The sequence below is a fragment of the Pristiophorus japonicus genome, chromosome 1, assembly GCF_044704955.1.
Source record: "Pristiophorus japonicus isolate sPriJap1 chromosome 1, sPriJap1.hap1, whole genome shotgun sequence".
Taxonomy (NCBI): domain Eukaryota; kingdom Metazoa; phylum Chordata; class Chondrichthyes; family Pristiophoridae; genus Pristiophorus; species Pristiophorus japonicus.
This window is the reverse complement of record NC_091977.1, coordinates 99,784,197-99,799,976: the sequence shown is the minus strand read 5'-3', so window position 1 is coordinate 99,799,976 and position 15,780 is coordinate 99,784,197. Positions and strand designations below refer to the sequence as shown.

General features: G+C 42.8%; 1 protein-coding gene across 3 annotated transcripts in view; it reads left to right on the top strand.

The window, feature by feature from the left end:
* Window positions 1-15,780, top strand: part of LOC139264828 (spindle assembly abnormal protein 6 homolog) — a 118,662-nt gene that overhangs the window by 80,601 nt on the left and 22,281 nt on the right. For 2 of the 3 annotated variants that reach the window (XM_070881943.1, XM_070881944.1), the window contains exons 12-15: window positions 5,467-5,548; window positions 6,518-6,648; window positions 8,096-8,245; window positions 8,659-8,765. In XM_070881943.1, the coding sequence (XP_070738044.1) occupies window positions 5,467-5,548; window positions 6,518-6,648; window positions 8,096-8,245; window positions 8,659-8,765 (470 nt within the window). The remainder of the gene's footprint in view (window positions 1-5,466; window positions 5,549-6,517; window positions 6,649-8,095; window positions 8,246-8,658; window positions 8,766-15,780) is intronic. The other variant, XM_070881945.1, reaches the window with a different exon arrangement.

Below are 15,780 nucleotides of genomic sequence, written 5' to 3'. Positions count from 1 at the left end.
TGTTCCCTATTATGACTTCCCCTGATTCTGACTGCAGGGGACCTACGTTTGTCTTTACTAACCTTTTTCTCTTTACATATCGATAGAAGCTTTTGCAGTCCGTTTTAATGTTCCCTGCAAGCTTCCTCTCGTACTTTATTTTCCCTGCCCTAATCATCAAACCCTTTGTCCTCCTTTGCTGAGTTCTAAATTTCTCCCAGTCCCTGGGTTCGCTGCTATTTATGGTCAATTTGTATGCCACTTCCTTGGCTTTAATACTATCCCTGATTTCTCTTGATAGCCATGGTTGAGCCACCTTCCCTTTTTTATTTTTACGCCAGACAGGGATGTACAATTGTTGTAGTTCATCCACGCGGTCTCTAAATGTCTGCCATTGCCCATCCACTGTCAACCCTCAAGTGTCATTCGCCAATCTATCCTAGCCAATTCACGCCTCATACCTTCAAAGTTCCCTTCTTTAAGTTCTGGACCATGGTCTCTGAATTAACTGTTTCCTTCTCCATCCTAATGTAGAATTCCACCATATTATGGTCACTCTTCCTCAATGGGCCTTGCACAACGAGATGGCTAATTAATCCTCTCTCATTTCACAACACCCAGTCTAAGATGGCCTCCCCCCTAGTTGGTTCATCGACATATTGGTCTAGAAAACCATCCCTTTTGCACTCCAGGAAATCCTCCACTGTATTGTTTCCAGTTTGGTTAGCCCAATCTATATGCATATTAAAGTCACCCATGATAACTGCTGCACCTTTATTGCATGCACCCCTAATTTCCTGTTTGATGCTCTCCCCAACATCACTACTACTGTTTGGAGGTCTGTACACAACTCCACTAGTGTTTTCTGCCCCTTGGTATTCCGTAGCTCCACCCATACCGATTTCACATCATCTAAGCTAATGTCTTTCCTTACAATTGCATTAATTTCCTCTTTTACCAGCAACACCACCCCGCCTCCTTTTCCTTTCTGTCTATCCTTCCTAAATGTTGAATACCCTTGGATGTTGAGTTCCCAGCCTTGGTCACCCTGGAGCCATGTCTCTGTGATGCCAACCACATCGTATCCGTTAACTGCTATCTGCACAGTTAATTCGTCCACCTTATTCCGAATACTCCTCGCATTGAGGCACAGAGGCTTTAGGCTTGCCTTTTTAACACACTTAGACCCTTTAGAATTTTGCTGCAAAGTGGTCCTTTTTGTTTTTGCCTTGGGTTTCTCTGCCCTCCACTTTTACTCATCTCCTTGGCCCCTTATTATTTTATGCACCTCTATTAAATCTCCCCTCAGCCTCCTCTGTTCCAAAGAAAACAACCCCAGTCTATCCAATCTTTAGTCATAGCCAAAATTCTTCAGTCCTGGCAACAGCCTCATAAATCTCCTATGTACCCTCTTTAGTGCAATCACATCTTTCCTATAATGTGGTGACCAAATTACACGCAGTCCTGTAGCTGTGGCCTAACTAGTGTTTTGTACAGTTCTATCATAATCTCTCTGCTCTTGTATTCTAAGCCTCGGCTAATAAAGGAAAGTATCCAGTATGCCTTCTTAATCGTCTGTCTACCTGTTCTGCTACCTTCAGGGATCTGTGGACATGCACTCCAATGTCCCTCTGTTCCTCCATCCTACCATTTATTGTGTATTCCCTTGCCTTGTTCGCCCTCCCAAATGAATTACCTCACGCTTCTCTGCATTGAATTCCATTTGCCACTTTTCGTCCTACATGACCTGTCCATTGATATCTCCCTGCAGTCTACCGCTATCTTCCTCATTATCAACCACATGGCCAATTTTTGTATCGTTTGCAAACTTCTAAATCATGCCCCTACATTGAAGTCTAAATCATTGATATATACCACAAAAAACAAGGGAATCCAGTATGGAGCCCTATGCAACCCCCTGGAAATAGCCTTCCAATCACAAAAAACATTTGTTGTCCATTACCCTTTGCTTCCTGCCACTAAGCCAGATTTGGAACCAACTTGCCACTTTCCCATGGATACCATGGGCTTTTATGTTTTTGACCAACATGCCATATGAGACCTTGCCCAAAGGCCTTACTAAAATCCATGTAGACTACATCAAATGCACTACCCACATCGACGGCACTCGTTACTTCCTCAAAAAATTCAATCAAGTTAGTCAGACACAACCTTCCCTTAAAGCTAGAAGGACAAGGGCAGCAAGCGCATGGAAACACCATCACTTGCAAGTTCTCCTGCAAGTTACACATCAGCCTGGAAATATATCGCCGTTCCTTTACCGTCGCTGGGTCAAAATCCTGGAACACTCTCCCTAATAGCACTGTGGGAGTACCTAACCACACAGACTGCAGTGGTTCAAGAAGGTAGCTCACCACCACCTTCTCAAGGGCAATTCTCAATGGGCAATAAATGCTGACCTTGCCAGCAACGCCCATATTCCAGGAACGAATAAGAAAAAAAAATCCATGCTGACTGTCCTTGATTAATCGGTGACATTCTAAATGATGAGTTATACTGTCCCTCAATTTTTTCCAGCAATTTTTCCATCACCGCGGGTAGCTTGATTGGCCTGTAATTACTCCGTCTATCCCTTTCTCCCCTTTTTAAACAATGGTACAACGTTATCAGTCCTCCAGTAGCATGCCTGTAGCCAGAGAGGATTGGAAAATGGCGGTCAGAGTCTCCGCTATTACCCCCTTGCCTGTCTTAAGTCATTTCCATAAACGCTCCAAATTTCTCCCTCATTGAGTACAAACGCAAGGAAGTTATGATGAACTTTTAAAAACACTGGTTTGGCTTCAGCTGGGGTATTATGTCCAATTCTGGGCACTGCACTTTCGGAATAATGTGAAGGCCTTGGAGGATGCAAAAAATATTTACAAAGCTGATTCCAGGGATGAGGAACTTCAGATAGATTAGAGAAGTTGGTGGTGTTCACCTTGGAGCAGAGAGGGTTGAGAGGAGATCTGATAGAGGTATTCAAAATCATGATGTATCTCGACAGAGTAGATAAAGAGAAACTGTTCCTGGTGGTGGAAGGATCGAGAACCAGAGGGCACAGATTTAAGGTGATTGGCAAAAGAACCAAAGGCAACATGAGGAAAAACTTTTTTACGCAGTGAGTGGTTATAATTTGGAATGTACTGTCTAAAATGATGGTGGAGGCAGATTAAATCGTGGCTTTCAAAAGGGAATTGGATAAGTACCTGAAGGAAAAAAACTTGCAAGGCTATGGGGAAAAGGTGGGGTAGTGGGACCAGCTGAAGTGCTCCTGCAGAGAGCCAGCACAGGCTCAACGGGCTGAATGGCCTCCTGTGCTGTAACCATTCTATTTTGTTAACAGCATGGGTTACATATCATCCAGGCCTGGCGATTTATCTACTTTCAAAGATGCTAAACCTCCTAATACTGCCTCTCACTCTGTTTATCCCATCTAATATTTCAAGCCCCTCATCCTTAAATACAATGTCGGCATCATCCCTCTTCTGTGAAGACAGACGCAAAGTATTCATTTAAGGACCATACCCATGTCTTCCTCCTCCATGCATTGGTTACCCTTTTGGTCTCTAATACGCCCTACATTTTCCTTAATTATTCTCTTGCTCTGTATTTATTTAAGATCTTTCGGATTTCCTTGATTTTACTTGTCAATATTTTTTCATGCCCTCTCTTTGCTTTCCTAATTTCCTTTTTAATGAAACCCTGGCTTTCTGTAGTATTGAGCTTTCGGTATCTGACAAAAGCTTCCCTTTTTTTTTCCCTTATCCTACCCTGTATGCTCTTGGACATCGAGGGGGCTCTAGATTTGAGAGTCCCACCCTATTTCTTTGTGGGAACATATTTGCTCTGGACCCTTATTATCTCCTCCTCGAATGCCTCCCACTGCTCTGACACTGATTTACCTTCAAGGAGCTGTTTCCAGTTCACTTTTGCTAAATCACAACTCAGCTTAGTAAAATTGCCCTTTTCGTAATCAAGAACTTTTACATTTGGTCTATCTTTGTCCTTTTCCATAACTATGCTAAATCTAACTGAATTACGATCGCTACCACCAAAATGCTCTCCCACTGATAGCCTTTCCACCTGCTGAGCTTATTTCCCTAAAACTAAGTCTAGGACTGCCCCCTCCCCCTCTCTTTTGTTTGGCTTGTTACATACTGACTAAAAGGTTCTCCTGAATATATTTTAAGAATTCTGTGCTCTTTATACCTTTAATACTAATTCTATCTCAGTTAACATTAGGGTAGTTGAAATCCCCTACTATTACTGCCCTATTGTTTTTGCACTTCTCAGAAATTTCTCTACATAGTTCCCTATCTCCCTCTGACTTGGGGTCTATAGTACATTCCCAGCAGTGTAAGTGCCCTTTTTTTGTTCTTCACTTCAACCTATATGGCCTCATTTGATGATCCTTCTAACATATCATCCCACCTCACAACTGTAATCAATATTGCTACCCCTATGGGCCCAAGTTTTCGCCCTCTGCCGAAAACTTACCTTGTGATTCTGCGAGTTCTTCAGGACGTCTTCATGCTCGGCGTGGCGCAGCACAAGGGGTCGGGGGCGGAGCCAGGTCCCGGCGCTGAAAACAGTGCTGGGACCTCTGCACATGCGCGCTAGAGTGTGTGCACATGTGCAGTAGCTCCAGGCCCCCGAGGCTGTGTGGGAGGGGCCCGAAGCACGCCGCCCCAAGCCCTGGCCGAATGGACTCTGGCCTCCCTCCTCTTCAGCTCCAGCTCCCTCCCGCCCTCCCTCCTGTTCAAGTCCTGCTCTGGCTCCCCACTCCCCCCCCCCCCCTCTTTTCCCCCACCCCCCTCCCCGACACGGACAGAGACAGAAAGGGAGACACTGGGGGGCCCCGACCCAGCACGCTGTTGGAGGGCTGACGGTGCAGCAGTTAGTGAGTAGAAACTTAATTTTTTATTGATTTTTAAAAAAAAAAAATTTTGTTTGATTTATTGGTTGATTTATTTATCATTTATTATTGATGCTCTTTATTTGTAAACTTTATTTGTAATGTTTGTAAACTTCCCTCCCCCCTCCACCCCCATCTCTTGTTCCCTACGCCTGATTTCTAAGTGTAGGCAAGGTTTTTCTGAGCGTACAAAAATCTATACTTACTCCATTCTAAGTTAGTTTGGAGTAAGTTTTCACTGCCTAAACCTGCAAAACAGGCGTGAGTGGCTGGACATGCCCCCTTTTGGAAAAAAAATCTGTTCTAAAATGGAACTGTTCTAACTCATTAGGACGGGAGCAAACTAAATGCCGAGAATTGCAATTTCTAAGATGCTCCATTCTAAACTAGTTGCTCCAAAAAAATAGGAGCAACTCAGGCCGAAACTTGAGCCCAATGAATCACAAGTCATTATGATCTAAATAAAAAAACAATTAATTGAGTTTTGAAGGGGAGGGAGGGAAGAAAGAGAGTTTATTTGAAAATTAGTTTTTTTTTAAAAAGCTGGTATTTTTAAAAATCTTTTTTAGGTTTGTAAGTTACAAGAGCAGCTTGATGCCACAGTCGAAAAACTGGAAGAAAGCAAGCAGCTTCTAAAGACAAATGAAAATGGTTAGTACTTGGAGCAAGAATATTATAACAACTTGCATTTATATAGCGCCTTTAACATAATAAAATGTTTGAACACTTCTTGGGAGGGTTATCAGACCAAATTTGACACTGAATCACAAGCAAATATTAGGATAGGTGTCCAAAAACTTGGTCAAAAAACTAGGTTTTATAAAAGGTAATATTTTTGTGTATGTGTGTAGAAATGCTGGAGGATAAATGCCAGCATGGACTGGTTGGGCCATATGGCCTGTTTCTGTGCTGAATATTCTATGTAATGAGACCTTGTGGTCAATTTTGTGAGGCTGCACTCCAGACACAAAACCTCACTCAGCAGGAGTATAGATTGGGGGGTTAACATTTTACAATTGTATTTCCTTCACTAAGGAATATATGCAAAAAACCACTGAAGAATGAAAGGATGGATGAGTTGAAATAGATACAAGAAATGAATCAAGTTATGGTATGCTTGCTGACATGAAAACTGTTTCAACGGTGACCGTGACAGCCAATCTGGATAGATTTCCTCTTCCAGTAACTTTTCAGGTTGGGTGCACTGAGAGATTTGGTGACAACCAGCAATTAATGAGGAATGAAGTGATGCAGAGAAAGATGCTGTAGTCTAATCTATAAGGATCAGCTGTTCAAGTATTTGGATGTGACCCAGAATGCTGATGTTCCTAGAAAGCTTCATTTTAAAAATAATTAATAATTGGAAGACATGGTAATGAGATATTGTGTAACAGTGTTTTGTGAACTGGTGCACTTTATCATTTACTACTGAAAATAGTATCTTTTCAATAATAAATTGAAAATCACAACACTGTAAGCGCACCTTGATTAAATATGTTTTTATTGCTTCAACTTTTTTTTTGGGGGGTGGGGTGAGGGAGGAGGAAAGAGCTTTCAATCTATAAGCTCCATTATTTAGCTTTTAAAGTATTGTAATATGCTGCTATTTATCTTTCACAGTAATATCCTGGTTGAATAAACAACTGAATGAAAATAAATTAGCAGCACTGCAAGAGACACCAGGCTCATTTGACCCATCAACAATATCTAGTAGCAATCTGTCCAGGCCAGGGGGCATGCAAAACAGTCTGGTAAGTGAACTACTAATTATATGACCAGAATCATATTGATACATGAATGAATTGATACAATTGCTTTTATAATCTCAAGATAGTGCATTTTCAGGTGCAAGCTCATAGGGAAAGGAGTGGACGGGGTCATGGGATGGGGAGCAGTGAGAACCATTTTTTAATTTTACCTGCATTTTCAGTGGAACATTAATGTTTGTTGCTGTTCTGCTTGATATTATACAATGCAAAACTTTTATTTCCAACTATTATAAAAGTGTCAGTTTGGTTCAGTGGAAGCATTCTCACCTCTTGAGTCAACATTTTGATTCCATGAGTGCAAAGCAGAGGATGCCAGGACTCTTCACCCCTTTACGTGCCTGATATCATCAAGTGCTTCCCCATAGATGGATTGCTATTCCTGCAATAAGTGCAGGTTAAGGACAGGCATTTAAATAGGCAGGAGGAGGCATTCCCAGCCCTTCCAGCGCATGATCCTATTGTTCACTGTGGGGGAAGGGGATGGAGGTGGTTACTCACTTTGTGCGGCGACCAGAAGATGTGGGCCCACCCAGCCCTTCTCTGGGAGATCAAAGGTTATCGCTTTTTTTTCTGAACGCAGACATATAACCAAGGAATAACACTGGAGGTTTTCTGAGGTTCTAGAACAGCAGCCAGAAATATCCCCTCATGCCAGGCATTGCCGCTCTCAGGCCTGCAGCAATAGCTGCACTTCCTGGTGCTAGATCCTGCATGAAGGTGGATCTGCATCGGGGAGCATCTCGGAAATTTAAACATAGAGCTAAGCAGTACATTGGACATGTTAAACAGTTTACTGCTTGTCTGTTTGTTTAAAGTGCCTGTGGGAAGTGTAGTGCTCAGCTGATTAATTTGTAAGTACAGTTCTGTGGACTACGTAAAAACCTTGCTAGTAGTGGCGTCTGCACTCCCAGACACCCCTTTTGGCAGCACAGAACCAGTTAATGTAACTAGGGATGATGCTCTCCAATGGAGCTAGTGCTCATGGGCTGCTCACTGCCACAAATGCTAAGATAGAGCAAAATCCATGTTCAACAAACACTTTGCCAAAGTAACAGCATTTATCATTGAATTAACTCCAGTTCAGTGGGTAAACTAGTTGTTACATGGCCTTTCAATTTGCCCCAGCAGAAACTTGCCAGATCTTTTAAAGCTCATTAATGAGCAGCACTAGATCTTTTTTAAGTTTATGATTTTAATTGGTTGCCATTTTATTGGGGTGTGGTGGGGTAAGGGTGCACAGAAAATGGGGAGTGCTGCAGAACGGGTAAAGACAGTGGCTTTGCATTCATTGCTGTTAAACGGCAGTAGAAAGCAGTTTTCTGTTTTTGGGATGTGTATAAGTATCTATATCATATGTTAACTTGGTGCTGATTTTTTTAAATGAAGGTCCTTGAATGCTAATATTTTGCTGTTGCTTTTCCTTTTGCAGCAAGCTTTGTTGCACCCTCCTTTCTCTGTCTTGATGCCACAGCCTGTCTCTTCTGCTTCGCCTTCAGATAATTACTCTAAGAGCTTTGTTTCTACTGTACGAATGAATACTCCATCCCTGAGGCCTGGTGTATCAGGACATGGTCTTCAGGCAGGCTTGATTTAACATTTATTTTTTATTATTCATACTTTGGTCAAATTTAAATGTTTTGGAATTCACTATGTTTTTAAAGCCTGATTGAAAATATTTTAAAATTGGTTGGTGTATACATACATTTAGGGCATTTGATGCAAACCACACTTAACTGTTTTGCTAGTTACCTGGAGCAATGTTATAATTATTATACATTTGAATATCAAATGTTTTAACATGTGGTTTGTAGATGTTTCATAGTAATTTTCATATGCATGATTTGCTAGATGCCTGTGCACTTGGGGTTCTACTTGTCTATTAATAGTGATATTTTGTAGCTGCTACAGTTTTACTGAAAACACAACCAAAGTCACTTTATTAATCAGAAAAACCATAATGTATGACAAGAACATCTTGCATAACTTTTCTAGGTGCACTTCAGTCCACTGCAGCTAAATCCTAGTGGCATTCCTGCATCTGAACCTAGATCGGGTCCTTCAGCTTCAACACCAACAGTAATGGCTGCCTCTTCTAAAAGGTATGGATTGATTCCAGCGACCTCGGCAATGAAGTCGAATTGATGCACTTTATATCAGTCTTGTTTTTAAATGCCACAACCAGTATTACATATTTCCTGTTGTGTGCTGTTTAGATTTAGCTTCTGTGTCAGATTAGAAGTTGGGGCACCCTGATGCAAACTAAATGTTTTGAGAATTTGCACATTTGAGGTATGAATTTGTGACACTAAAATCCAGTATTTAAAATCCCAGAAACAGTAAATAACTTTGGTGACTGGGAAGCTTGATGGCAATGGAGGTGTATAAGGACCACAGTGCAAACAGCTCAGAAAAAGCTTTTTTTCTGAAGTGTGAAAGAAAAGAAAGACTTGGATTTAGATAGCGCCTTTCATGACCACCGTCGTCTTACAACGCTTTACAACCAACGAAGTACTTTTGGAGTGTAGTCACTGTTGTAATGTGGGAAACGTGGCAGCTCTCAAATCCCAATGTGATAATGATCAGATAATCTGTTTGTTAAGTTGATTGAGAGAGAAATATTGTCCAGGGCTAATTCCCCTGCTCTTCTTGGAAATAGTGCCACGGGATCTTTTAGAAACATAGAAAATAGGTGCAGGAGTAGGCCATTAGGCCCTTTGAGCCTGCACTGCCATTCAATGAGTTCATGGCTGAACATGGAACTTCAGTACCCCATTCCTGCTTTCTCGCCATACCCCTTGATCCCCCTAGTGGTAAGGACTACATCTAACTCCTTTTTGAATATATTTAGAGAATTGGCCTCAACAACTTCCTGTGGTAGAGAATTCCACAGGTTCACCATTCTCTGGGTGAAGAAGTTTCTCCTCATCTCGGTCCTAAATGGCTTGCCCCTTATCCTTATCTCTGGTTCTGGACTTCCCCAACATTGGGAACATTCTTCCTGCATCTAACCAGTCTAAACCCATCAGAATTTTAAACGTTTCTATGAGATCCCCTCTCATTTTTCTGAACTCCAGTGACGACAAGCCCAGTTGATCCAGTCTTTCTTGCTGTCAGTCCCGCCATCCCGGGAATCAGTCTGGTGAACCTTCGCTGCACTCCCTCAATAGCAAGAATGTCCTTCCTCAAGTTAGGAGACCAAAACTGTACACAATACTCCAGGTGTGGCCTCACCAAGGCCCTGTACAACTGTAGTAACACCTTCCTGCCCCAGTACTCAAATCCCCTCACTATGAAGGCCAACATGCCATTTGCTTTCTTAACCGTCTGCTGTACCTGCATGCCAATCCTCAATGACGACTGTACCATGACACCCAGGTCTCGTTGCACCTCCCCTTTTCCTAATCTGTCACCATTCAGATAATAGTCTGTCTCTCTGTTTTTATAACCAAAGTGGATAACCTTACATTTATCCACATTATACTTCATCTGTCATGCATTTGCCCACTCACCTAACCTATCCAAGTCACTCTGCAGCCTCATAGCATCCTCCTCGCAGCTCACACTGCCACCCAACTTGGTGTCATCCGCAAATTTGGAGATACTACATTTAATCCTCTCGTCTAAATCATTAATGTACAATGTAAACAGCTGGGGCCCCAACACAGAACCTTGCGGTACCCCACTAGTCACTGCCTGCCATTCTGAAAAATACCCATTTACTCTTACTCTTTGCTTCCTGTCTGCCAACCAGTTCTCAATCCACGTCAGCACACTACCCCCAATCCCACGTGCTTTAACTTTGCACATTAATCTCTTGTGTGGGACCTTGTCGAAAGCCTTCTGAAAGTCCAAATACACCACATCAACTGGTTCTCCCTTATCCACTTTGCTGGAAACATCCTCAAAAAATTCCAGAAGATTTGTCAAGCATGATTTCCCTTTCACAAATCCATGCTGTCTTGGACCTATCATGTCACCTCTTTCCAAATGCGCTGCTATGACGTCCTTAATAATGGATTCCATAATTTTACCCACTACCGCTGTCAGGCTGACCGGTCTATAATTCCCTGTTTTCTCTCACCCTCCTTTTTTTAAAAAGTGGGGTTACATTGGCTACCCTCCACTCCATAGGAACTGATCCAGAGTCAATGGAATGTTGGAAAATGACTGTCAATGCATCCGCTATTTCCAAGGCCACCTCCTTAAGTACTCTGGGATGCAGTCCATCAGGCCCTGGGGATTTATTGGCCTTCAATCCCATCAATTTCCCCAACACAATTTCCCAACTAATAAGGATTTCCCTCAGTTCCTCCTTCTTACTAGACCCTCTGACCCCTTTTATATCTGGAAGGTTGTTTGTGTCCTTAGTGAATACCGAACCAAAGTACTTGTTCAATTGGTCTGCCATTTCTTTGTTCCCCGTTATGACTTCCCCTGATTCTGACTGCAGGGGACCTACGTTTGTCTTCACTAACCTTTTTCTCTTTACATATCTATAGAAGCTTTTGCAGTCCGTTTTAATGTTCCCTGCAAGCTTCCTCTCGTACTCTATTTTCCCTGCCCTAATCAAACCCTTTGTCCTCCTCTGCTGAGTTCTAAATTTCTCCCAGTCCCTGGGTTCGCTGCTATTTCTGGCCAATTTGTATGCCACTTCTTTGGCTTTAATACTATCCCTGATTTCCCTTGATAGCCACGGTTGAGCAACCTTCCCTTTTTTATTTTTACGCCAGACTGGGATGTACAATTGTTGTAGTTCATCCATGCGGTCTCTAAATGTCTGCCATTGCCCATCCACTGTCAACCCCTTAAGTATCATTCGCCAATCTATCCTAGCCAATTCACACCTCATACCTTCAAAGTTACCCTTCTTTAAGTTCTGGACCATGGTCCCTGAATTAACTGTTTCATTCTCCATCCTAATGTAGAATTCCACCATGTTATGGTCACTCTTCCCCAAGGGGCCTCGCACAACAAGATTGCTAATTAATCCTCTCTCATTACACAACACCCAGTCTAAGATGGCCTCCCCCTAGTTGGTTCCTCGACATACTGCTCTAGAAAACCATCCCTGATGCACTCCAGGAAATCCTCCTCCACTGTATTGCTTCCAGTTTGGTTAGCCCAATCTATATGCATATTAAAGTCACCCATGATAACTGCTGCACCTTTATTGCATGCACGCCTAATTTCCTGTTTGATGCCCTCCCCAACATCACTTGTCTACTTGAGAGAGCAGACGGGGCCTCGGTTTAACGTCTCATCTGAAAGGTGGCACCTCCGACGGTGCAGCACTCCCTCAGTACTGCACTGCAGTGTGCTGCTTTGTATAAGAACATAAGAAATAGGAGCAGGAGTAGGCCATTTGGCCCCTTGAGCCTGTTCAGCCATTTAATAAGATTATGGCTGATCTGATCCTGGCCTCCGCTCCACTTCCCTGCCCGCTCCCCATAACCCTCGACTCCCTCATCATTCAAAAATCTGTCTATCACCGCCTTAAATATATTCAATGACCCAGCTTCCACCGCTCTCTCAGGTAGAGAATTCCAAAGATTCACAACCCTGAGAGAAGAAATTTCTCCTCATTTCCGTTTTAAATGGGCGACCCCTTATTCTGAAACTATGCCCCCCTAGTTCTAGATTCCCCACGAGGGGAAATATCTTCTCTGCATCTACCTTGTCAAGCCCCCTCAGAATCTTGCATGTTTCAATAAGATCATCTCTCATTCTTCTAAACTCCAATGGCAAGGGGATGGGAACCAATACAGGGAGACAGAGGGAAACAAAAAGGAGACAAAAGCAAAAGACAGAAAGGAGATGAGTAAAAGTGGAGGGCCGAGAAACCCAAGGCAAAAAACAAAAAGGGCCACTGAATATAAACGGGCTGTAGGAGGGGTCAAAACTAAAAATCATGGTTTAAAAACTAGGATTAAAACACTCTACCTAAATGCACGCAGCATTCGAAATAAAGTAAATGAGTTGACGGCACAAATCATTACAAATGGCTATGATTTGGTGGCCATTACAGAAACATGGTTGCAGGGTGGCCAAGACTGGGAATTAAACATACAGGGGTATCTGACGATTCGGAAAGATAGACAAGAAGGGAAAGGAGGTCGGGTAGCTCTGTTAATAAAGGATAGGCCCCCAAATAATAACTTCACGGTGGGGCGGGCAATAATCAAGGGAATAATGGAGGCATGTGAAAAAGGAACGGCAGTAGTCATGGGGGATTTTAACCTACATATCGATTGGTCAACTCAAATTGCACGGGGTAGCCTTGAGGAGGAATTCATAGAATGCATACGGGATTGTTTCTTAGAACAGTATGTTACAGAACCTACAAGGGAGCAAGCTATCTTAGATCTGGTCCTGTGTAATGAGACAGGAAAAATAAACTATCTCCTAGTAAAAGATCCTCTCGGAATGAGTGATCACAGTATGGTTGAATTTGTAATACAGATTGAGGGTGAGGAAGTTGTGTCAGAAACGAGCGTACTATGCTTAAACAAAAGGGGACTACAGTGGGATGAGGGCAGAGTTGGCTAAAGTAGACTGGAAACACAGACTAAACGGTGGCACAATTGAGGAACAGTGGAGGACTTTTAAGGAGCTCTTTCATAGTGCGCAACAAAAATATATTCCAGTGAGAAAGAAGGGTGGTAAGAGGAGGGATAACCAGCCGTGGATAACCAAGGAAATAAAGGAGAGTATCAAATCAAAGACCAATGCGTATAAGGTGGCCAAGGTTAGTGGGAAAATAGAAGATTGGGAAAATTTTAAACAACAGCAAAGAATGACTAAAAAAGCAATAAAGAAAGGAAAGATAGATTACGAAGGTAAACTTGCGCTAAACATAAAAACAGATAGTGAAAGCTTTTACAGATATATAAAACGGAAAAGAGTGACTAAAGTAAATGTTGGTCCCTTAGAAGATGAGAAGGGGGATTTAATAATGGGAAATGTAGAAATGCCACAGACTTTAAACAATTATTTTGCTTCGGTCTTCACAGTGGAAGACACAAAAACCATGCCAAAAATTGCTGGTCACAGGAATGTGGGAAGGGAGGACCTTGAGACAATCACTATCACTAGGGGGGTAGTGCTGGACAGGCTAATGGGACTCAAGGTAGACAAGTCCCCTGGTCCTGATGAAATGCATCCCAGGGTATTAAAAGAGATGGTGGAAGTTATAGCAGATGCATTTGTTATAATCTACCAAAATTCTCTGGACTCTGGGGAGGTACCAGCGGATTGGAAAACAGCTAATGTAACGCCTCTGTTTAAAAAAAAAAAAGGGGGCAGACAAAAGGCAGGTAACTATAGGCCGGTTAGTTTAACATCTGTCATGGGTAAAATGCTTGAAACTATCATTAAGGAAGAAATAGCGGGACATCTAGATAGGAATAGTGCAATCAAGCAGACGCAGCATGGATTCATGAAGGGGAAATCATGTTTAACTAATTTACGCGAAGTCAGAGGAAATGTATTAGCATGGATGGAGAATTGGCTGGCGAACAGAAAGCAGAGAGTCGGGATAAATGGGTCCTTTTCGGGTTGGAAATCGGTGGTTAGTGGTGTGCCACAGGGATCGGTGCTGGGACCACAACTGTTTACAATATACATAGATGACCTGGAAGAGGGGACAGAGTGTGGTGTAACAAAATTTGCAGATGACACAAAGATTAGTGGGAAAGCAGATTGTGTAGAGGACACAGAGAGGCTGCAAAGAGATTTAGATAGGTTAAGCGAATGGGCTAAGGTTTGGCAGATGGAATACAATGTCGGAAAGTGTGAGGTCATCCGCCTTGGGGGGGGGGGGGGAGAAACAGTAAAAGGGAATATTATTTGAATGGGGAGAAATTACAACATGCTGAGGTGCAGAGGGACCTGGGGGTCCTTGTGCATGAATCCCAAAAAGTTAGTTTGCAGGTTCAGCAGGTAATCAGGAAGGCGAATGGAATGTTGGCCTTCATTGCGAGAGGGATGGAGTACAAAAGCAGGGAGGTCCTGCTGCAACTGTATAGGGTATTGGTGAGGCCGCACCTGGAGTACTGCGTGCAGTTTTGGTCACCTTACTTAAGGAAGGATATACTGGCTTTGGAAGGGGTACAGAGACGATTCACTAGGCTGATTCCAGAGATGAGGGGGTTACCTTATGATGATAGATTGAGTAGACTGGGTCTTTCAGAAGGATGAGGGGTGATCTTATAGAAACATTTGAAATAATGAAAGGGATAGATAAGATAGAGGCGGAGAGGTTGTTTCCAATGGTCGGGGAGACTAGAACTAGGGGGCACAGCCTCAAAATAAAACAGAGTTGAGAAGAAATTTCTTCTCCCAGAGGGTTGTGAATCTGTGGAATTCTCTGCCCAAGGAAGCAGTTGAGGCTAGGTCATTGAATGTATTCAAGTATAGATTTTTAACCAATAAGGGAATTAAGGGTTACGGGGAGCGGACGGGTAAGTGGAGTTGAGTCCACGGCCAGATCAGCCATGATCTTATTGAATGGCGGAGCAGGCTCGAGGGGCTAGATGGCCTTCCATTGTTCCTAATTCTTATGTTCTTATGAGTATAGGTCCACCCTTTCTTCATAAGACAACCCATTCATCTCAGGAATCAACCTCGTGAATCTTCTCTGAACTGCCTCCAATGCAAGTATATCCTTCCTTAAATAAGGAGACCAAAACTGTACGCAGTACTCCAGGTGTGATCTCACCAATACTCTCTACAGTTGTAGCAGGACTTTCCTACTTTTATACTCCATCCCCCTTTCAATAAAGGCCAACATTCCATTTGCCTTCCTAATTACTTCCTAATTATTGTGGGTATTTTTTTTTCTGCGTGAATTTGGAGTTGATTCCTTGCCGCTTCTGCTGCTGTCGTGGCTTTGCCCTTTTCTTCACATGCTATAGGATATTTCAATGTCTGCTCTACTCTACAATCCTCCCTCCCCTGTAAAGTAGTGTTTAAAAACCCACCTCGTCTTTCACTTCTGTCTCCTGACACCATAGCCAAGTTGGAAAACTCATTGTGCAAAGAGTTGTGGGCATGGTCGCACATTCTGCATAGAAAAGTATCCGGGGACCGGTCATGGGTCCCTCTTCGTTGTGCGTG